The 24,908-nt window shown below is 37.2% G+C and overlaps 1 protein-coding gene across 4 annotated transcripts in view; it reads right to left on the reverse strand.

Moving 5' to 3' along the window:
• The window catches only part of KDM6A (lysine demethylase 6A), a 204,317-nt gene that overhangs the window by 12,983 nt on the left and 166,426 nt on the right, over positions 1–24,908 (reverse strand). For all 4 annotated transcript variants that reach the window (XM_053891683.1, XM_019417351.2, XM_019417349.2 and 1 more), the window contains 9 exons: positions 22,035–22,164; positions 20,520–20,625; positions 19,688–19,893; positions 17,156–17,220; positions 17,003–17,077; positions 16,329–16,477; positions 9,513–9,627; positions 6,248–6,435; positions 5,287–5,428 (listed from right to left, as the gene is read on the reverse strand). In XM_053891683.1, the coding sequence (XP_053747658.1) occupies positions 5,287–5,428; positions 6,248–6,435; positions 9,513–9,627; positions 16,329–16,477; positions 17,003–17,077; positions 17,156–17,220; positions 19,688–19,893; positions 20,520–20,625; positions 22,035–22,164 (1,176 nt within the window). The remainder of the gene's footprint in view (positions 1–5,286; positions 5,429–6,247; positions 6,436–9,512; positions 9,628–16,328; positions 16,478–17,002; positions 17,078–17,155; positions 17,221–19,687; positions 19,894–20,519; positions 20,626–22,034; positions 22,165–24,908) is intronic.

Below are 24,908 nucleotides of genomic sequence, written 5' to 3' on the forward strand. Positions count from 1 at the left end.
TTGCCGCCAACTGATCTAATATGCAAATATGATCATCATTCAAAAGATTTTAGCAGCCGTTGCCAATGTGAAGTCTACCTGAAATTTTTCGCAACAAAAGTTTAAATCCATACTCTTCAGCTGATGTGAAGAAGTAGGGCTCAGACCCGAAAAGACATTTAAAAGTTTGGTCTCAAGAAGGAGAAACTAAGTTTGCTTATGATGTATGGGGTATGTGGAAAGAAGTTTTTATGTTCATTTAAACAGTTGAAGGAAATCAAAAGAGAGAGTTACATACTGAGCTTCCACTGCCATTTTTCTAAGGAGTTAGGCTGTTAACTTTACGAGTCAAGTTCACTGCATTATGAAATGAAAGAAGTAATCAAGATGATGAACAGTCTTTTGACCATGCCAACAACGTAGGAGGTATTTGGGAGAATGTGAAGCAGAGCATGAAGATTAGAGTATTTTAGTTAAACAGCTAGGATGTAGAAATTGAAAGAGATTGCTACATGACTTACTCAGATAAAGTACTTTATGGAACTGGAGGACTCTAAAGGACCCAACTTGAACTTGGAAAGTGCAAAGAAAAAAAAAAAACCACCAAGAATAACGCTGACTTGTTTAAGCAACTACAGGTAATTCATTCTCAAAATGGTATCAAGGAATTAGCAGGTGACAACAGGAGATAGCACCATTCTCCCACTATTAAATCCCTTGGTGCAAACACACTTTCAACCTCTTATACTACTGCCAATTTTTCATAAATTTTACGTAAACTCATTTGCTGTCAAAACTTGACTTGAGGCTATAAAATAGTTTTCACTTAGCTCATCAGAGTGACTGTAAGATTTACTGCAGAAATACTAATGTGTTTGGTTTCAGGATAACGTCACAGACCCTACTCGAAGGACAAAACAGATCACATGCGCCTTGTATTACTGTTCTAAACCCAAGGAATTCTGAATACCGAGCTACATTTGGCCGAAGGGGTTTAGGATAAAGGACCATGGAGCTGCAGTCCTGCTACTTCTGTGGGGCCCTTCCTAAATGTACCCCTCTCTCAGAAGTGCCTTGCTCTGTGCTCCCTCACTTTTTTAAGCAGTATCTTCACAAGCAAAGATCACGTATTTGAACGTATTGACTATTTCCCCATTTATTATAAGCGGCCTGAGAAGTCATCAAATCCCTTTCTCCCCGAGCACGATACCACAGCACCAACTCAGTTCACGACAAATATCAAACAAATATGAAGGCACGAAAAGAACTGGGTAGAGCTGAACGGGTGAGGAGATGTGAAGGCACAAGGTAAATTTTGCTTACATTCTTTTTGATTACAACTTAGCTACGAAGACCTAAAACAGAAAAGTCACAGTGTTGATTCACAGTATTTAAGAACCAAAAACAATAATTCAGGGAGGAAGTTAAGCTCCAATCCACTTCTTACATGGAGCAGATACTTTTTTTCTTTTAAAACAGGCTACAAGTCACAGGTTCAATGTGTACGGAATGGATCGTTTACCAAAAGAGAATTCAAACAAGGAGAAGAAAGGGGGGAGGTGTAAACATTGCGGTTCAGATTAGAGGCTTCAAAATGTGAAAGAGAGTAGTAAAAATAAAATGGAAAATTCAAGCACTCATCGGACGGCATCGGTGGGAACAAGAGCTGACGAAGTAAGTGGGGGTCGGATCTGAGGTACAGATGGGGATTTTAAAGAAAGAATGAGCTCGTGTGTGTGCCTCTGCATGCTCGGATCAGTTGGTCACTGGGGAGCGCAGCAAGAGAAGTGACTGGGGCATATCAAAGGTAGAAAAAGCCAAGTGCTATGGATGGTGGAGTAAACAGGAGATGAAGAAAACGACTCCAGGCAGAGGAAAGGAATGCCAAGAGAGAACCATTCCTTAAGAATTGGTACAGCTCACAGGCCAGGACAAACCGATACCAGGCTTGAGGACCAAAGCAATGATGTGGGTACAGTTTTACAGCAACGACGAGCCTGTGGAAAAAGACCCCCTCTATTTCTGTAACGATATATTCCCCATGCTCTCCTCTGGCCTTTAGTTCGTTCACCTATCCGCTTTTCTTAAATGAAAGTATTCCTCTAAGCTCTGTCCCCAGCTCCTCCCCTTTTCTTTCTCTCAAGGCAAAACCAAACGGCTAGATAGAAGACTCCCTAGTCTGCCAGCTTTAACTTCGCTCTCTGGAGTTCTGCATTTCCTACAGCTTCCGCTATACAGCTCTATGCAACTATTTTACCGGCTCCTCAAACTTGCCACTGCCCCCAAATGAAGTCCCGTGCCACAGATACGTACAAGTGGCTTTTACGCAAGACAGCTATGGGCTTAAATCTCGGCTCTAACCAACTGGGTGACCGTGGGATGCTGAGAGGTATAACTGAGATACAGTCTGGGAAGCACTCTTCTTAGTGCTCAGTGAAGCACCAAACTTCACTTATTAGCTGGCATTATTACTAAAACCATCTAGGATCCAGACTTGAAAACCCAAACTACCTGTGATTCATTCCTCTCTCTTACCATGCAAAAACTTCCTCTATTTACTTCACTGCTAGAAAGATCTGTAGGAAACCCAAATTAGATCCTAATAGTTAAAAACCCACCAAAAGCTAACAGAACAGACTTAGCGATCGGCACACAATACACAATCCACCAAGAACTTTTACAACTGTAGCTTATTCTACTATTCGCCACACACTTGTCCTCAAGCTCGAATGTACGCCAACTGTTGTTAACACGTACGTAGCAGAGTTGTACCCTATATCCGTTTAAGATCATGCAAATATCCAGGCCGGAAGAAGTCGGGGGAGGGAGGAGCCAAAGAGGTAGGTGTTGGGGACAGAATGAGAGCAGGGGGAAAAGATGAGCTGGCCCTCTGGGCAGCAGGACTTCCTCTGAGCCTCTCACAGAGCAAGCAGTTTTCCATGCCGAGTATGATCCTAATAGTACAGTAAGGCCCTCCACATAAGCCAACTATTTTGCCTGGTGCTCAAGTGAAGAAAAGGGATTTATTCCCTCATGGGAGGAAAATGTGACTATGCTGGACTGAAGGACATGTGGTATGTACTCCTTTGTAGATGAACCGAAGCATCTTTCTGCTGGCGCAAGAGTTGGGTCTTAAACTGACTTTAGGTGTTACTCCTCCGTCCTCTGTCCTCTCCCTGCCTCCAAATCTTTACCCTTCGCACAAATTATCTGCTTCCCAGAGTACACTGACTTTTCTGAGTCCGTGGAGCTGGAAAAGAATCCAGTGGACTTGTCGTCGTATTTCGTTCAATCTACTTATTTATATGCATTTTTCCTTCAAGACAAGACCTACACCTGATACAGCTGGACAAACACACATACCCTCTGTGCCTAGCCCAGAGCCTTGTAACGTAGTCAGCGAATATTCATTAAACAAAGTACAAATGAAAGAAAGCGAACAATGCTGGCTGGGGAAAAGTACATTTGTAGCAACAGCTGAACGACTATGGTTTAAGAGGGACGTTTCTGAAGCAAAGTTTAGGGGTCTGAATTTATGGTGAACATTTACAATCAGTGTAATGACAAAAGGAGCTTGCTAATCACATCTCATGACAACTCAAGCTGGGAGCAGAATTCTTAATATAACGAGGGACACAATCAAGATTCAAATGATTGAACATTTTGTAGCGCAGAGTAAAACGAGAGTCAAATGAGTATGTAAGTGCACTCAGGTTAAAAAAAATAAGGTAAGTAGGAGGAAAAACCGTATCGTGGGTAATTTTGAGTTGGAAACCAGCCAAATTGGTGTGTATCCAATTTCAACACAACACAATTTTAAAACAAAGATGATACAAGGGTGGATACTCAACATTTCCAATGTTAAGAGGGATAATGATAAACTGGAGGGAGTTCAGAAGGATGGCAAGGATGATGGGGGCGGAGGGACGGACATGATAGAAGTGAGAGATGTTTAAATTAACGTGGGCCAGGTAGGAAGAACAGGATATGACAATGATCTTTCCTTGATTCCTGTCAGATATAATGAGATAAAAGGACAGACAAGTCCTCACACCCCACCACCAATTACATTTATAGAATACGGTCCCCAAGATCCAACTTTTTAAAAGGATTTGTACATCACTTGCTATGATTTGGGTTTCATTACCTCGTGTCTCTCCTACTACTTCTGCCCAGGCCTAAATAAAATACTCCAAGTGATAAAGGACTGTATCGTAAGATAATCCAGAGGCGTGTTACCTTGGCCACACTATTTCTGTGTGAAGGAAATTTTGGACTTAGGTTTGAAAGCATTTTATTAAGGCAGGATTACTTTTAAATGACAGTATTTTGAAAATAACATATGGTGACCAAATTAATATAGCTGCAGGAGAAATATTTAACGTAAGTACTACTTTAACAAAGACGAAAACTTATTTTATATCAGTGAGTATAAAGCAGTGTATTCCAAAGTGAGTTTTTGAGATCAATCCCTTAAAAGATACTGGTCAAACAAATAAGTTTGGGAAATACAATACATTACAGAACCCTCTTTCTTCCCCATTCACAAAACACACCAGCACTTACAGTCTCTACAACAGTTTACAAAAACTAATAAAAGAATAAAGGACTTGTAAAACTTTATCTAATCCATCTTTTTCTGTATTTCTTTGACCAGAATCCCCCACCTTTCCAGGGTAGGGTCAGCAGTGGTAGAAAATACAGTTTAGGGAAACACTGCTATATAGCACTGTTTGAAAATAATACTTCTGAAAATATTTGCAAAATAGCTAGGACAGAAACTGACAATAAATGAGAAGCTTACTAGGATATACATATTCAAACAACTTGCATTAGGTGTTTAAAGCAGCTAAGAAAAGGGACAATTAAAGAAGGATGATCTCATTAAAACAATTAAAAACTTGCTGTTTTAGTTAAATCCCTATATTAAATGCTAATTTTTCTGTACCAGCAAATTATTTTGTGATGCCATTCTGTCCCCGTGATACTAAGGGCAGTCTTTCGATATTAAAACTCAAGTTCTCCTAGGAACCAGGTGGTTCACAGGGTAGTGGGGAAGCACTGGTCTGTGAATCTACAGGTTTAGAACCATCCGTGTGCCTTCATTCCTCTTCGCACCATAGTGTCCTGACTATTTGGAAGGGAAGAAAACTTTTACTGTGTGGATTCTCATATTACATTTTACTAGACTTCTGGACCATTTTGTTGTGATGTCAACAGAATTCAATGGGGGGGGGGGGGGGAAGTACTGAATAGTTAACACTCCCCAAAAAGAGAGGGACTACAGCAGTTTTAGAAAGCACTTACTTAATCATTTCAAAAAGCTTTGGATCTGAGACCTTGATATTTCGTGCCATATTCCAGGAAAGATGAACCATGGGTACTATTGACTTCACACTTTGCAATTTGTTCCATTCGTACCGTTCCACTGCCAATTTATACTGGCAGGCTAGGAAAAAAAAAACAGTTATAAAGCAACCCAAAGTACCAAAAGATATGAAGTTACCATTATCACCTCCTCAGATGATATCATCAATACCAATTCTGAAAACCTCAAAACATTACAAAAATAATTTTTATGTTTCTTTGATAATTATGGTCATAACAATAGTAGGGAACACACAAAGAGTGCTTACTGTAACTATGTGCCAGGCATTGTGCTGAGCTATTTTTATACATTATCTCATTTAATCTTTATCACCTTATTAATTTTATTATTCCCATTATACAGATGAAGAAATTGAGGCCCAGAGAGGTTATATAACTTGCCCAAAGTTGCAAGAGCCAGGTCCTGGTCCTAATCCAGGTCGTTCTAGCTCCAAAGGCCATATTCTCAATCTGAAGTATCTACTGCCTGAAGGCAGGCATAATTCAAACAGATTTTGACATAATAGGGCTATTCATATGATATAACCACATAAAAGAAACATTTCAAAGAATGAATAACCACTCTACTTTGCCTTCTCCCATAAAGGGTTTCCTTTATAAAACAAAATCAAGCACTCTAAAAATTATGAAAAGTATATCTTCCTTGTATATAAAGACGTAAATTTATTATTTGCTGAGATCTATGGTCTTGGATTTCTACCTACTAACTTGAATTCAATTTCTTGTACTACAAATAAAAATTCTACTCAAGGAGATACAACTTTTCCTCCAATTTCTAGTGAGTTATATTCCAAGAAAAAAAAAAATAAACCTATCAGATACAATCTTTTATAAATTAAACTGTTTTGGGTTTTTTTTTTTAGCATATTCTTTAAAATACCTGTAAGTGGACCAACATTCCAAGCAATGTTGTTGCACCAGCCAATAGCCTGAACCCAATGAACAGTGCCTGCATTTATCCAGACCAAATCTCCAGGTCGCTGAATAAACCTATACACTGGAACATTTGCTTCATAAAGATCTTCAAGGTTAGGCCACCAAGAACCCATTAGGAAATTCAAATTATTTCTGAAATAAGAAAAAAATAATGCGAATGGATCAAATACTTTAATAAACTACTTAGTAAGACTGGAAAACAAGGTCAAAAGTTATTAAAATATGCTCTTTTGGCATTGCACTGAAACATAATTGCCCGTGGAAGAAGAACTACTCTATGAAAAGTGAGTGAAATTACAGTTAAGTACTGACAACTTCTCCAACGATCAGTACTACGACCTCAAGCTGATTTTTCCAAGATCCAAATGAAATCTAAAACTCCTTTTAAGTAACACATACATGAACCTTTCCTTTCCCCTTTCCTTTCCTTTCCTTTCCTTTCCTTTCCTTTCCTTTCCCTAAAAGCTATCTGACTGAACCCTTCTTCCTGGAGTACCAAGAAATCTCTAAAACGTAAAGGGAAGGTACATGTAAGTATTAGGAACTTCCATTTCTGAGGGAAGGTGGAAAACAGAACGGTCTCTACTGCTGTTTTGAATCCTAAGTAGGAAAAGGGGACAGGATGTCAGCCTCTACTGTTCTGAAGACTGCTTACCTAAAACTAGGCAGCTGAAACCAACGGCATAAAAAATGAACAATCACACACATGCACAAATAACCATCATCACTGCCACCACCACCAATACACTTTGGAAACACTCTACGGACCCTAGCAGCGAGCTTTTACTTAAAAATCTGGCCTTTTATTCTACCTTATCAAGATACAATGTGAAGTATTTTTTAAACTATATAGCAAACTTTTCCTACAGAAGAATTTTATAAAATTAAATTGGCTATGTTTGGGGGAAGGAAAAACTTGCAGAATGGAAATGTTCCTTTCCTTAAGATCTAAGAAAACAGTCTTCACTGTATTTCTATGTCCTGCGCCGAAGGATAAAGTGTACTTTGAAATTATTCTCATTGGTTTAAATTTAATTTTTTGTGTAGATCAAGGGCTGGCAAACCAGGGCCCGTGGGCCAAATCCAGCCTGCCTATTTTTGTAAATATAAATTTTACTAGAACACAGCCATGCCCATTCACTGGCATATTATTATGTGTGATTGTCTATTTACTGCAGTGACACAGTTGTGACAGAGACCATATAACCTGTAAAGCCTAAAATATTTATTATCTGGCTCTCTGTGGAAAAATCTCACCAACCTCTGATGTAGATGGAATGTCTGCCTTATTTTTTTCCTTGAAAAAAATGCAAGGCTGCTCTTCAAAGTCTAGAACAGACTGCCAATGGTAGCCTAACTGCAAGGGATATGGATTGGCTTACCGTCTGTGATAAGGCTAAGTAGATATACAGTCCAGAAAAACTTGCCTATGAAGCAAAATATGATTACAAACACAAATCCTGTTCCCACTTCACCCATGTGTTGCCATCATAAAATTGGAGAAAACGTTCTATCCAAAAGCAAGCAAAAAACATCCCCCCAAAAAACAAAAAATTAAAGTTACTCAAAAAAGCATCCTTTTTATCATATATTCAAGTGAATGGTTATTTCAAGACATATTGTTTAAAGTCGTAACACAAGCTACAGACATAGTCAACATCAGTCAGTATCAAAAGCAACAATCCTTCTGTGAAACAAAATTACACTGAAATGCTGAAGTAGCAAGTGCTGTTTCTGCAGCTTAAATTTACCTAGCCCATCATACCTTGATATTTTCATTATCTCCAAGTTCACACTTTTTAGACATGATCTGTCTCTTCCAATTATCTTTGTTCCCAGGTTACCTCCCCATTTAGAGAAGGGGGAAAAACCCCCCAAAATTCTAAATCCTAAAGACTGTAAATCCCTACTCAGAAATAATGAATAAGGATCAGTGCACTGTAGCTGTAATAATATACCACTATCTCACAGTTTAAGAAATACAAATCTTTCTAGAGCGCGATGGAGATTTATTTCCTACACAGCACTGTTCTTTCTCTGCTACTACCAGATTGCTGGTCCATAAAAGTAAGCACAGATTAAAGTAGATCAGGTTATTTCATCAGAGCATCTGAAACTTTAAAATTTCACATCTTTGGATTTCTTATCAGAAAGGAAATCTGTATGTTAAATAGCATAAACAGTGAAGGGTAGTTATCTCTTGCTTGTATATAAGGAAATTTGGGACTAATGTGGGGTTCTGGGTAACTATATTTACACTTCTTACTAAATCAAGACATTTACGGCAAAGATCCTGTAACCCAAAATAAAAAAATTACAAGTTAGTATGTGGAGTATGTGTGTAATTAGTTTTCAAAGTCTCTCATAATGTAAATGTTTTGGGTGGTTCCCCCATTATCTTCTTGGGGTGGGGAGAATAACACCAAATGTATATATAATTTATGCTTTTAACCACAATAATTCTTCAATGTTATTACTAACTGAAAATATCAGGTGCTTACATAATGGAGTACTTTCCAAAAAAAACCCAAAAAAACAAAGGAGAGAGTAAGTTTCCATTTAGACAAATAATTAAGTTTAAATCAATGAGAATAATTCCAAGGTACCCTTTAACACAAGATAAATAAAGGAAGGCTATTTCTAGGAGCTTAAGGAAAGGAATACCTTCCACTATGTGAGTTCCTTCAATTATAGAAAACAAAATCTGATGCAGTTGATTACATTTTATAAAATTCTTCTATAGGAAAAGTTGCCAATATAGTTTTAAAAAGAATTGACATCATAGTGATAGGGCACAGAGTAGGATGTTCAAGCTTGAGTTATTAATAACCTATAACAAAGGTGCTCAATCACAGAATTCCTTCCACTTCTAAAACCACTTACAGTAAAATAATTTCTCTTGCAATACAGACCTCCCACATGAGCCTGTATTTACGCATCAATTGTTTAATTAACCTAATAAACAACTCAACCTTCCTATCCTCTAAATTCAAGACTGTTACTATACTATTGCATGGAGTGCTTTCAGAGCATCTTTCTTAAAGTATTCTCAGTAATACAAAATAATAGGTTTGGAATCAAATCAATTTAAATGAATGTTTTGCTGAACGGTAAGCTGGTTACATACATTAGGATATCCAGTAAGTCGTCCTTTACAATTACTGTTTTTAAATAATTATGTTTAAAGAAAATTTAGTTTGGAAACCTACTTTTCACAGAAGTCATTCAAAACACCCCAGTAACCTTCTGGGACAACAAACCATTCACAGTCACCTGGACCAATATTTATGTTAACTGAACAGAAGTTGTTATTTTCTTGGTGGCCTGAAATGTGAAAAGAAAAACAGTAATTAGCATACTATAAATTCTATAGAAAAATAGGTCTTTAGAAATGAGACCTCAGAAATGTTCAGCAAAGAACGTTCTAGTGGTATTCAGGTGTCTGTCATCATTTTTGTGTCAAGTCTAGTTTGAGAGCAGAGTTTGGTCAACTCCTAACTTATTTAGTAAGAGCTTCTGCAGAGGGCAGCCTAAATCATTATTAAAAGCTCTAGAGCCAGGCTCCTAAGCTTATGAACCTGGGCAAGTTGCTAAACCTTTCTGACTCAGTTTCCTTACATTTAAGATTAGATAATAACAATTCCAATAAATCATTCTGTTGTTTTGAGGATCAGTGAAAGAATGACCGCTTCGAACAGCACCGAATACATGGTAAGTAGCAGTAGCCATTATTGATATCGTTACCACTTCTTTGTGAACTAATCCCCATTTCTCATGAGTAGTATTTGGACATCAGTAAAAGAGGCAAGAAATCTGGTTTTCAAATATAGCTGTGGGAGTACCATCAACAAAAATAATGGAGCAGGTAACTCTGGGGAACTTTCCAGAAACACATAAAACAAAACAAAACAAAACAAAACAAAACAAAACAACCTAGTAAAAACTGCCAGAAGCAAACTTACCAGAACTCTGGGTGATACTCCAAGGTTTACAGCAACCAAGTGAATGGATGGATGACCAGAAGAAAGAGAACTTAAAACCCAGTAGGAGATGTCACTCTAACTTACCTTATTCCCACCCACATCACTAGTGTGTCAGTGGACTTAAAAATGGTGGTCTTGTGTTAACTGTGTGAGTGTTCCTGGTTCTGGAGAGAGCAGAGTGGATCCTGCTCCCAAAGAATTAGTTTTTCTGTTTTGACCTGACTGGAGTTTCCCAAAAAGACTGACACAAGGAGCTTCACTCTATCAGGGCAAGTGGTTCAGTGAAGGTTCTCCCCAAAACACTGAAAGACCAATGAACAAGCTGATGCTACCAGGGGCAAAAAAACAAAAAACAAAAAACACCCCAAAGAAACCAACAGCTGGGGCAAACAAGAGACATACAAAAGGCCTAAAAGAAAGGCTGGAGAGTGAGATCTGTGGGGGGGAATAAGGACTTTGAAAAGTTCCTGTGAATACTGGAGAATTTAGAAAGCGACATGCATACCCAGAACAGGGAGCATGTTCAGGAAAACAAACAAACAAACAAACACCTAAGACAATAAATTTTAACTTCTTGCTAATCTTTAGGCTCAGTGCAAGTGAGGAGGTAAAGGCTACAAGTACAATTGTAAGCAGCATGGCTAAGTGTAGAAGGAATGATTGAACACGGAGGCGATCTGCAAAGACCTGGAGAATTATTTTTTTCTTTCCTTCCTGTCCAGGTTTTCCATTCTTCTTTCCTTTTTTGCATAAAGCATTGAAGGAAATCTCTCTCAGGTCACTGGTTAACCGCTGAGATAATGGAAAAGAGACTTCAGTATTCAAGCACACCAAGGAATACAGTCTTTGTGAAAAGACTGTGGAAAAGTCACTGAACAAACTGTAGCCCACAACAAGCAAGAAACCCTGGATGTAATTGCCGCACGATAATATTCAATATGTCAAAATATCAGCACAGTGCTATGCCAAAGGGAGAGAGACTTCGGGGACCACATCCAACAGAGAACAGAGTCTTTTTTGGGGGGGGGGGGGTAATTCTCAAAGTCAGTTTACAACAAAAAATTATAAGGTTTGCAAATAAACAAGAAAAGTATGGCCCAGTCACAGGAGGGAAAAAAGAGGAAGAAATTAACAAATTTATTCCTGAAAAAGCATGGACATTGGATTTACTAGCCAAACACTTTAAATCAACTGTCTTAAATACACTTAAAGAGCTCTATGAAACCATGAACAAGAACCACAGGAAACAAGGAGAATAATGTCTTACTTAACAAATTGAGGTTATTAATAAGGAGACAGAAATTACGATACAATTTTGAAGCTACAAAGTACAACCAAAATTAAAAATTCACTAGTGGGTTTCAAACAGCACATCTGAGCAGGTTAAATAAAGAATCAGCAAACTTGTGAAAAGATCAAATGAAGCCAACCATTTTGAGAAGAAAGAAAATAGAATGAAGAAAAATTAACGGAGCCTAAGAGACCATCAAATACACTAACATGTGCACTGTGGGAGTCCCAGAAGAAAAGGACAGTAAGAATATATAAAAAATGGTCAAAAACGTCCCAAATTTGACAAAAGACATGCAACTATACATCAAAGACGCTAAAGAAACTCCGAAGTAGAAAAAACTCAAAAGAGATCCACACAAGGACACCTTACAGTCAAACTATAGAAACCCAAAGAGAATTTTGAAAGCAGGAAAAAAGAAGTGGTTTGTCACATACATGGGATTATCAATAAAATTAACAGCTGATTTCGTATCAGAAACCATGGAGGCCAGAAAGCAACGAGGTAACACATTTAAACTGCTGAAAGAAAGAAAAAACATGAACCAGGAATTTCGTATCTGACAAAACTATTCCTCAAAAATGAAGGAGAAACCAAGACATTCTCAGATAAATACAAGCAGAAGGAGTTTGTCAGTAGCCAATCTACCATAGAAGAAAATGCTAGAGGCTGAATTTTCAGGCTGAGTTGAAACAACACTACACAGTAATTCACAGCCCTATGATGAAAAGATAAAGATCTACAGTAAAGCTAACTGCCTAAGTTGGAAGATGCACACTTTCCGATTTTGAAACATACCTCAAAGCTACAATAATCAAATCAGTGTGATATTGGCATAAAGACAGAGATAGAAATCAATGGAAGAGCATCAAGATTCCAGAAAGCAATGCATACATATGTGGTCAACTGATTCTCAACAAGGGTCTTAATAAGACCATTCTACAGAGGAAAGAATAGTCTTTCCAACAAATGTGCTGGAACAACGGGATAGCTGTGTAATTTGGACACTTAGAGTTCATACCATATACACAAATTAACTTCATATGGATCAAACATCTAAATATAAGAGCTGGAATTATAAAAATCTAAGAAAAAAAACAGGGGTTAAAACTTTACGACCTTGGGTTCAGCCGTGGTTTTTTACATAGAACACCAAAAGCACAAGGAACCAAACAAAAAATGGATAAGCTGAACGTCATCAAAATTAAAACCTTCTGTGCATCAAAGAACACTATCAAGAGAACGAGCCAACAACTCACAGGATGGGAGGAAATATATGCAAATCATATACCTGATAAGGGATTAATATTCAGAATATAAGCTCCTACTATACTCAACAACACAAGGATAAATGACTGAATTAAAAAATGGGCAAAAGACTTGAGTGGACATTTTTTCAAAGCAGATAATACAAATGGACAGCAAGCACATAAAAATCAAAACCACAGTGAAAAACCACTTCACATCCATTGGGTCGGGCATAATAAGAAAAAAAATGGAGAATAATCAGTGTTGGTTAGGAAATGGAAAAACTGGAACTCTCACACATTGTTGGCATGAATGTAAAATGGTGCAGTTACTGTGGAAAGCAGTTCGGTAATTCTTCAAAAAGTAAACGTAGAATCACCGTATGACCCAGCAATTTAAATCCTAGGTATATAACCAAAAGAACTGGAAGAAACAGGGATTCTGACAAACGCTTGTACATGAATGTTCATAGAAACACTATTCACAACAGCTATAAAGTGGAACCAACCCAAATGTCCCTCAACCGATGAACAGATAAGCGGAACGTCCTATAACCATACAATGGAATATTCGGACATAAGGACTGGTCCATTAGTACGATGCAGATGAACCTCAAAACCACGCGAAGTGAAAGAAGCCAGCCACAAAAGGGAACATACTATATGACTCCGTGAAAACATCCAGAACAGGTAATTCCATAGGGACAGAAAGTAGACTAGAGGTTACCAGGGGCGGAGGGAAGCAGGGAATGGGAAGTGAATGCTTAATGGGTACGAGGTTTCCTTTTGGGCAGGTGACACTGTCTTGGAACTACACAGAGGTGATGGCTACACAGCACAGTAAATATACAATATGCCAGCTGCAACTGAACTGCATACTTTAAAAGGATTAGTTTGGCCGTGTGATTTTCACCTCAATGAAGAAAACTGTAGGTGCTCTCACCACACTCTTTTACATATATATTATATAGCACAATGTGGAGATGGTAGTCTTAATACCTATAAACGATCTCTTGCCGTGGGCAGGTGGCTGGAATTGTCCATGGTATGGACTCCAAAATAAAATTTAGCACTAATTATAATTAGAGATGCTGAGATCCCACCGTCAGACTCAAAATCTTTTGGGGGCAAGCCTGAGAGCATCTCTATAGTTTAGAACATACGTGACTGATCATAAAGTCCACCGAAGCAGGGAACACTTATATTTATCTATGTAACTCCAGGAACCAAGTGTCTGCCCCATAAAGTATCAGAATAAATTTTTATTTTTTTTTAACGTTTATTCATTTTTGAGAAAAAGAGAGAGAGAGCAAGCGAGTGAGCTAGCGAGCCAGGGAGGGGCGGAGAAAGAGGGGGACAGAGGATCTGAAGCAGGCTCTGTACTGACAGCAGAGCCCGAGCCCAATATGGGGCTCGAACTCATGAACCATGAGATCATGACCTGAGCCCAAGTCAGATGCTTACCGGACAAATCACTCAGGCGCCCCTAGAATAATTTTTTAAAAATTGAACTGAGCTAATGAAACTATACATTTCTTCTAAGACCGAGCTAATACAGTAACCACCTAAATATGGTTAATATAAACTGAGATGTGCAAAAACTGTAAACTACACACTGGATTTCAAAGACTTAATGTGAAAAAAACATGAAAAATCCCAGGAACTTCTACAATGACTACATGTTGAAATGATATCTGGATATACCAGGTTAAAATTATTTTCATCTATTTTGTTTTACATTGGTCTGACTATAAAATTTTAAATGACATATGATTTGCACTATATTGTCACACTTCTGAAAAACTAATCCCTTATAATATAGAAACCAACAAAAAACTCCAGACACAAGTGACAAAGAAGTGATCTATCAAGTTTGCTTTCCCCCTTGATTTGTAATGAAAAACTGCGTTCTTTTTGAGTTGAGGTTATTTGTATAAAATAAGTTGGAAAATTTCCACTGAAACGAATCTTAACCCAATCCAATAACTACATACATAAGAAAAACAAACTCTAGAGAGTTCAAATAACTTGCCCAGTATTTACATCAGTGTCTAAATGACAAAATGGGGAGCATATAGGTCTTTGCCATTTATTCCACAGCTGTTTCAACTTTATCCAACTATGAATAAAATATCACAGAACTGGGCTTCCAATGGCCTGAGGAAAACAACTATTACAACCTAGTAGTTCTAATACTGGCTGTACAGTAGAATCCTATGGGAAACTTTTTTTTTTTTTTTTTTTTAAATACTGATGCCTGGATCCCAAACTTCAGAGGTTAATCAATTATTTTTACACTGGGAAGGGGGCCTGGGTGGTTCAGTCGGTTAAGCGTCCGACTTCAGCTCAGGTCATGATCTCACGGTTCCTGAGTTCAAGCTCCGCACTGGGCTCTGTGCTGACAGCTCAGAGCCTGGAGCCTGCTTTGGATTCTGTGTCTCTCTCTGTCCCTCGTCTGCTCACGCTCTCTAGCTCTCTCTCAAAATAAATAAACATTAAACAAAAAAAAATTTTTTATAAAAGCTTACCTTACACCAGGAGATTCTAATGAGCAGTCGGAACTCAGAACCACTACTAAGAAGCAAGCATAGGCCTATTTTGAAACAATTTTTTAGCTACAATCGAATAAGCAGATGACAAGGAGAAAGCAATCTGGTTTTCAAACCATGGCTGCTTTGAGTACCAAAAAGAAACACCTGATGGTGATACGCAGCCCATAGGCATTGGTATATAGGTGAACTTGTTATCGCCAGTATCTGCCGGAATTGTTACATATTTTAAACATCAATCTGAAATCTTGTGTCAATCCAAGGGAGCACAAAGAAGATGGTATTATTACTGTTGGACAGAATTTTAAGTTTAAAGCCAATGTAATGCATTTAACAAATGAGGGAAAAGACCCACAGAAGGACATGTGACTTGCCAAAAGTGACAAGCCTAGTTAATGGAAAGTCCAGACCGGACACCAGGGGGAGTCTAGTAATGTCTTCACATCAAATGTTTTGTGTGAGCTGTGTGCTGCAACCCAATTAGAGAATTACAACTTATACTTTCTTATTTAAATGAAACAGAATGGAACAGACTAGGATATGTATTATTTTATAAAGCTGTTCTTGTATACACGTATGTGCACAGTCATAATATAAAATGTATTTCTTAGTGTGATCATGGCAAAAAAAAAAAAAAGTTTAGAAAAAACGGTATCCCATCATCACTCTGCAGTAGACAGGATCATTAACAGTCTCTAAGCCACAGGGACTTGCCTAGGAGTGCTCCAAAGACCCCTTTCCAGATGAAACTGCTATTGTTTTGGGACGACTGTAATAAAAAATGATAAAACAAAGGGGAAAAAATCTAATAAAAGTCAAACCTTAACAACAGGGGTAATCCTTCCAGTTTCATTCACTGTAAATGAAAAGAAATCTCGTTCTCTTTTGCATGTTTCATATTTTGGCTAATTCTGTTTCTCAAATGTGGGAGATAACGTTAGTTCATAAATGTTACCTGGTGTTCTGCTTCCTGGAACTTTCATGTATAGTTGAACTGTGTTCATGCCCAGTATGGTATGACCAACGTGGCTTAGAAGATTTCCTGCTGATACGACACGCACAAAGGCAGGAAGTTTAGTCAGCTCATGTAGCTGCAACTTCCACCTGCAATAAAATAACAGATCAAGAGTGAAACTCTGCTACAAATATTTGTGGACATTAGCCATTTCTTCAAAAACTTTGTGTCGCAATCAGAAAAACAATGAAATATAGAAATACTGTCCTTTTGCACAGGAAACACTCAAATGCTTAATTTTCCAATTTTTCCAAAGAAACCATACTGATGAAAAGCAGCATAAAAATTACTGAGTAAATGCAAGAAAAAAAAAACTGACTTATTTTTGTAATTGTTGTATAATTCTATTCTATAAAATGATTATATACTATTAATCATAAAATACAACTTTATGACTGTGTAATTAGCATAGAATCAGGGTCCTGATGAAAATCTGTACAAGAGTTTTAAGTTGAAGAAAATAACTTAACCGCCAAACCTAGCAAAAATAGTTCATCTAAAACTTGTGTATCAACTTAGAAAGATGACAAGGAACGAAAGAGAAAACTGTAGACAATTCTGTGTCTTGCAGAGGATACCTCTTTGCATCAGTTCACAAAAATACTAGTACTTACTTTTTGTCATCAGACAGGTCAATGTTGGTCCCAAACTTTATGGTTTTAAAGGGTCCTTTCCTCCTCCTACCAGAACTTAAAAAAAAGAGAGAGACAATATTAGAGGCATGCCTTTTAAACAGAAATACTAAGTGGACAGTACAAATGACTTACTTATCTGAAGATGTAGATTCACTGTCTGAGTGGTCTTTATGGTGACTTCTTTTCTCATTTTCTTCCTATAGATTAAGCACAACACATTCCAGCTTAGTATTCTACAACCAGCTATCCTTTCCCATCATACAACTGAAAAGTTCACATATAGGTGATGGTTTGGAAGCTAAATTTCTATAGGCCTCTTTCACATGAAAATTTCTTCAAAGACCACACATTAAATAAAACCCAGGAAAAGTCAACACTCACCAGCATGGTATCCAACCTCCTCAGCCACAAAGTTATGTTAAGAGTTCTTTCTTAATAATATTCTTCTATACGGGAAAAAACTACAGATTCTCATTCTTGCCCCATTTTTGAGAGGAGAGAATTTTTTTTAGAGAGGCCTAAGAAGTATCCATCTTGATGATAAATTTCCTAAACTAGCAGAGGTGTGCGTGCGTGTGTGTAGCTATGTATGTATAAGGGTGAAGGGTAAGACGCTCTTGATTTGATAACGGACAAATGGAAGAAGTTCTCCCTGGGTTAAATCTTTCCTTCTGCAATGAATTATACACGAATGATAACACACTTACAGCTTTAGTAAGGAAAATAAGTACTACGTAAATATAGGTGCTTTTCAATGCAAATATTACAATTATTTACAATTTGGGGTCATAGATATGGTATCTCTTAACACTGCCCTATGATTTAAGTTGACAATACTTGGGGGGGGGGGGAGGGGGGGGATGCCTGGCTGGCTCAGTAGGTTAAGTGTCCAACTTTGGCTCAGGTTATGATCTCACGGCTTGTGGGTTTGAGTCCCACATCTGGCTCTGTGCTGACAGCTCAGAGCCTGGAGCCTGCTTCGGATTCTGTGTCTCCCCCTCTCTCCGCCCCTCCCCTGCTCACACTCTGTCTCTCTCTCTCTCTCTCTCTCTCAAAAATAAACATTAAAAAAAAAAAAAAAAAAAAAAAAGACAATACTTGGTACATTTTGGCCTCCCTCCCTTTAAATGAATGTATGGTTCCTAAACATTCGTCAGATTTTTCACAGGTAATGGTCCATGCCTCAAAAGCACACAAAAAGGCATCTTTTCTTTGGTTATAGATCCCACCCCATATAAATACTCTGCCTCTTATTATCTTTGCTTTTCAACTCCTCCAAATTTTCCTTTGGTGATCTCTGAATCGTATTATTTATCCTATTCTGAACATAATACTACCACATAGCTGAAGTATCTCAGAAGTCTGAACTAGAGATTTATATGGACAATTAATTTCTCTGTTAGGACACAGAGAATGGCAGTGAGAAAGAAAAACAAATACACAATTCACAGGTACAAATGTTGCCTTCACTGAAAATGTGAAATTCGGGACAGGATTTTAAACAGATAAGCAAATGTAATGAATTACAAATTAAAGACTTCCAGGCACGTATTAGGTTTCAGCTGTAGGATATGTACAAAACAACTTAGTACAGACAAGTGTCTAAGTGTCTAAGTAATACACTTAATAAACTCATTTTTTGTGGAGATCTTATCTTTACTTTGTGGGAGAATTCACAAAGTCCTCATTGTAGCGCTAAAGGATTTTAGTAATGATTCAGGCCTGAGTCTTTGAATAATAATCCTCTGATTATTTTTCCGTTTTGTTTTTTAATTTTCTGAGCCTGGGTGGCTCAGTCGGTTAAGCGTCCACCTTCAGCGTAGGTCATGATCTCTCCGCTCCCAAGTCCGAGCCCCCATCAGGCTCTGTATTGGCAGCTCAGAGCCTGGAGCCTGTTTCAGATTCTGTGTCTCCCTCGCTCTCTCCGCCCCTTGCCCACTCACACTCTCTCTCACAAATAAACATTAAAAAAAAAAATTTTTTTTTAATTTTCTATATACTTTGAAATAATTTATCCTCCCCCTCGGGTTTCTCTCTCAGACTAAGACTGGTGAGAATAACACTGATGCTTCCTGGAGGAGTTATCCATCAGATAATACTAACCTGGTAGAGGAGAAAAATGGGGAGGCACAAGACTAGGAACTTTGCAAGCACAAAGCAATCTTGAGACTCCCTTTAGCCTCTGTATCAGCGGTTCTCAATGAGGGGCAATTTTATCCTCCGAGGGACATCTGGCACGTCGGGAGACATTTTTGACTGTCATAACTGGGGTAGAAGGTAAGGGGCGTGCTACAGGCATCTAGTGGGGAGAGGTCAGGGATGCTCCCAAGCATCCTACAATACGCGGGACAGCCCCCCACAACAATGTATTATCCAACCCAAAATGTTAATAACGTCAAGATTAAAAAACCTTGCCCTCAACCGAAACATCCCAGGGATGAGGGAGACCTCTCACTAGACAGTAACAACATTTATTTTAGCAACCCACAGGCTTGCTTAGACTTTCCTAAGAGCAAAGTGGATAGCACTTACAAGGTATTTTATAGAACTATAAACTAACGAGATGCTTACAAAAGAAACGTGCCCTTTCAAAATAAAATAATATAAAACATGAAAATAAACTATTCTTCAAAATAAAACAATCTTCAGGGACGAAACACTTACCCTCAATGATTCCTGGAAGGAGGAGGCCTGGTACTGTGCATACTTAGCAATTGTAGTATGAGATCGATTACTTTCACAATGCCAGATTTTCTTCGTTCCAGTAGGATCCCAGTTTTCATCTGCCGGCTGCAACAACTGTGTCCTCACTTCCACCATATGCTCATTGTTCGCTTCCACCAACGTTTTGGTAGAGAAAAGTCCCAGGTCTTCATAAATAAATGAATGCAGTTAATAAAAGAAAATTACATTTGGAGTAATAGATTGAGAGTGCTTTTATTAAGAAAAGAGGAAAACGTGTGACAGCATTCCATCCGGTTCCCATGAAAACCAACCAGGGCCTCTGCACGCCCTGAGCTTCGTGCCAGGTTTACACGAGCACACAATGAAGCCCGGGACCTGATAATCATCATGCCGCCTTGTGCAGAGGTGGACTCAGGGGGCCAGGCACCGAGGTTTCACTTATCTGATTTCTTCAGGTGCAAGGAACTAGCAAGGGGACTACAGCACTGATCTGTAGCATCACATTTTATCTACATTTCATATTAAAAATTCTTTCATTAGATAACTTCATCACCATTATAATTATGTGATCAGACCAAAATAAAAGCTAAATTCAAAAAGCACCAGGAAATCACCAGGAACTGGCATCATGACTGTATCTTCATACGATAGATTAAAGAATTGATACACTAACACACACACCCAGGAAAAGAGTAAAACGAAAATGTGAAAACGGAAAAAATCAACAGAAATAAGTTTCTGTCAGTGCTTTACAAGTTATAGATAGCAAAAGAAATTTTAAAAAGTTTCCTTTTTCTTATTTAAAGCTTACCCAACTTTAGAGCTCCGGCAAGGCCACGTATTACTGTAACAGGGTTGTTTGGATTTGTACAAAATTGGTGTAATGGAGGAAAGAAAGCATCACGTTTATTTTCCAACTGTAAAATTAAAACATATGGTTAGATCTCTTGAAAACAGACCTTTTATGTAAATATTAGGCCAAATTCATATTTTTTATTTACTGCAATTTCAATAATGTACCCTGTAATTTCTATTTTATATTTTGCAGCATTTTATCACTGTCTTTTGATCCTAACTATAATTAGATAGTGACCGCATACATTTCTTTTGTCCATTGTATCTTGAAGAAAATACATGAGAAGAAATAAAATTGCAACTTCAAAATCAAAGTGCTTTAAAATATTTTTTGACTTTAAAAGGAAGAGAATCCTTTCACATGCTACAAAGTAGATGAACCTTGAAGACATTACGTTCAGTGAAACTAAGGCAGTCACAAAAAGAAAAACTGTGTATGATATTACTTATGTGAGGTATCTAAAGTAGTCCAATGTATAGAAATAGTGGTGGCTACCAGGGGCTAAGAAGACCAGAAAAAGGGAGTTGCTACTTAATGGGTATAGAATTTCAAATTTGCAAAATGAAAAAGTTCTGGAGAACTTTTGTTGCTTTGCAACAATGAGAATATTTCTTAACGCTACTGAATTGTATACTTAAAAATGGTTAAGATGGTAAATTTTATGTGGGCTTTTTCATCATAAAAAGAGAAAAGAAAACCACAAAGAAGTGTTTTTTTTTTCCCCCTCTCAGACTTCAGTTTGAAAGGTTTATTATATGTCTATCCCCATGCTTCCCTTACATTCTGAAGGATCAATAAATATGGGTTGGAGGAAAAACTAACAGGGTTTAACATCTGCCTCTAGAGGGCAAAGACAGGGCCAAATCCCCCAACACAAACTTTACAGTTTGAAACTGTTTTCATTTGGGGTAAAAGTGGGAGGATGGAAGGAAATGGGGGAGGAGGACCTACTTGGGAGAAACAGAAGAGTTGCTTTGACTGAACTTTTATCAACTTCCTACATCAGATGTCTGAATGCCCTTAAAGTAAAACTTAACATCAGGTTTTAAATAATCAAACTTTTTAAAAATGACATACCTATTATCACATTTTATGTTCTCAAATGCCTTTTTTGAAGGTAACTAAAGCTGCATAAAGCAGAATGAATGTTAAGGTTCAAGCAACTGGGATTTAAACCCCAGCTTAAATTACACTTTTAGGTAGGTTTGGCCTAATGGGGGGGGGGGGGCAGGAAGAAGTATTTCTCACTACTTTAATGTAATCGTGGGAATAGCTCAGAAGGTATGTTTTACATGCTATTATGAAGTCTTTGTGAATATATCTTTTCTCCCCCCAAAATATTCAAGCTACTGCCAATAATTTTAATGTTTCCTAAAGGGCATCCATATTAATTTAAAGCAAGATCTTATGAAAGACAGGTAGATGCAAACACTGGTTTGATTTATTTCTAGTCAGTCAATTCAGACTCACATAAATACTAGGTGTAGGTGGATTCAACTTGTCCTTTGGCAAGGGAGGGTATGGTGACGATGGTGGTCTTGGAGGCGGACATTTATCCAATAAAATGCTACTGTTAGATAAGCCATTTTTACCTAGATTCCTTAAAAAAAGAAGAAGGGAGAATAAATCAGCTGTACATTTATTTAGAAAACAGAAAAAAAAACATTCCTGAATTAAGTCCTAATTAAGTTACTGGGTAGTTGCACAAATCCATGAGATTTGGATCAGAAAAAACAGAGCAATGTAATTAATTTCAGCAAATACTTAGCTTGATTCCTGTATTTCCATTGAAGAAAAATAATAGACAAGATACTACAACACATGAATTACTGATGACATCCCTTATTTTGCTCATAATTTTCCAATTTATGTTCTTCACCTAAAGAACCAATGCGAACTCTAATTTCCTCTCCACCATCTTCTACCATCAGATTCTTTCCATTAAATGTGAAAACAATAACTTGACAAAAAAGGTCTAGATAATAGTAAAAAAAAAAAAAAAAAAAAAGAATGTTATCTCTCTTCCTATGTCTCATCTCAGCAATTATCACCAGAATATCTTTGTGGTAATCTGCAAACCTGAAATGATCTCTTCTTTTTTGCCTCTCAAATCTGTAAAGAATTTTCTGTGTAACTCCTTGGCTACTAAAATTCAGCAAGATTCCAAATGAGGCATATAGTTGCTATCCATTCTCTGATACTCTATATAATCATTACTTACTAGTAGCTGGGGTTTCTTTTCCTTAAATGAATTAAAGTATCACATTTGGTAAGTTATAAATTGTTAAAATATGGTAGAATCATTTCCAAAATATAATTCTTTTAGTGTTAAAATTTTTTTTTCCTATTTCTTAAAGTTTCTGCTCAACTTGAAAATCAGCAAGATGCAATTTTGAGCTTACAATTCATTCCAGGTTAACTTCACCCAGTTATTACAAGTTCAAAAATTATCAATGCATTATAAAATAGCAAGTATCCTTAAAACATTAAAGTTTTAGTTAAGAATTCAGAAATTGTAATTATGGTGGGGAGTTAAACTTAGTATTTACTTATCAAAGAAGGAATTAGCAATTTTTCATTGCAAATTGTAGAATACAGGTTGAAACAAAATTAATTTTCTGTATTTTGCTGTTTTTGCCAAAGAGAAAAAACCTTACAAATCAGCCTGTTTTGGTTGGCCTTAATGAACACAAAGGCTTGAAATTCCACTGCTACAAACTTTTGAGATGTTACACTAAACAGCATTACAGGTGTCGCTTTCTGAATTTCCTCACCCATAAGTCCAAGTGAAAACAAAACGGTTCATGGCAGGCTTCAAAGGAATAATGACTAAAGTTTAAAATCACTGATTTTTTTTTGAAGTATGTGAAATGGTTATTATTAAAAATTATTAATAAAAATTATTAAATATTATTATTTTAATATATTATTAAAATATATTGAGTGAAATATTGTTAAAAGTTATTATTAAAAGTTGTTAATAAAAGTTATTATTAAAAGAAATTTTAGGTTCAACTAACAATTCAGGTTAAAGGTTAAATAAATGAATATTCTACCCACAACATCTCTCATCAAACCACGAGTGGCCTGTACATTTAAAGATAGCCACGATACATTTAAACTTTTAAATTTAGGTGTAAAATCAGTACTAATTTTGAACTCCATGGAAGTAGAAAATAGGTGGTTAACACTGGTAAAGAAACAATTCAAGTATTACCATTAAATCAATGCAAAATAGACCTTCACTTATGATACACATATAAATAATTTTCATGCTGAACTGCATATCTGCCACTCTTTCACCTTGAGATGTAAACAAAATATGACTCCGAATGCATAAAATTTGTTTCCTAGAGCAGGAGATGGGTGTACCGTCAAGTTCACGATTAATATTTTAAGGAACTGGAAGATTTGGACCAAGAATTAAAACTGCACCAGGAAAGAGTATCTCATGCTAATTAAACATGGCACCAAAATTTAAGCTTCTACAACATTCTGGACATTGAGAGATGAGACTAGAAAACGGGGTTTGATAGATGAGCAGAATTCTGCCTCCATCATTTCTACAGTTCTGTAACAAAAGAAAAAAGGGAAATGGGAAAGTAAAATAATGTAAAATGCAGCTGCTTTCATTTTTAAAATAGAAGAGAAAAAGGTGAGACATGACTACGGGAGCTGATGTTGAGTCAACCATCAAATGGTGCAACTATAATTTTAAATGACAAAAGCAGCAAAGGTATTGTAGGCGCGCCTTTTGATGTATGGCTCTGGCCAGTGTAACACTATAATGGACCAAACAAGACTCAGATTAAAAATAACCAACACTTTAAAAAATAACTATACATGTGAAAATAACAGGGTAGTCAGAATAAACCATGTAATCAAATTGTATCTAGCAGTTTCTTACTGTACTGCAAACACGGACTCCCTGCTTTCTTGAGGTCAAGTCTGAAACAAATACGAATTTCCCTGAAGGAACTGATGTAGGTAGGTGTCTATACAGTGACTATCAGCCTTTTCCACTGAAAATACACTTCTCAGTCCTAATGCAAAGGACAGAACTGTGCGTAACAGGAAAAGTTTTTATCTCCTCAACATATAAGCGTCCAACACTGTTTACAATATTTCAAAGCGAGGGCAACGAAACTGTAATACAACAATGCAAAGTGGAGAAAGGCACTGAAGAAAGAATTATTATCCCATTTTAAACCCTTTTCTCACTTTTTGAAACCTTCCCCAAGCCAAGTAGAGAAGGAAACAATGAGTCGCTGCCCAATTCTTTAAAATCCTGGCTTAAATTTGGTTCGAGATTTACCCATATCATTTGGTAGATAAACGAAGATG

Source organism: Panthera pardus, unplaced genomic scaffold (genome assembly GCF_024362965.1).
Source record: "Panthera pardus isolate Hobbes unplaced genomic scaffold, ASM2436296v1 HiC_scaffold_27, whole genome shotgun sequence".
NCBI classification, from domain to species: domain Eukaryota; kingdom Metazoa; phylum Chordata; class Mammalia; order Carnivora; family Felidae; genus Panthera; species Panthera pardus.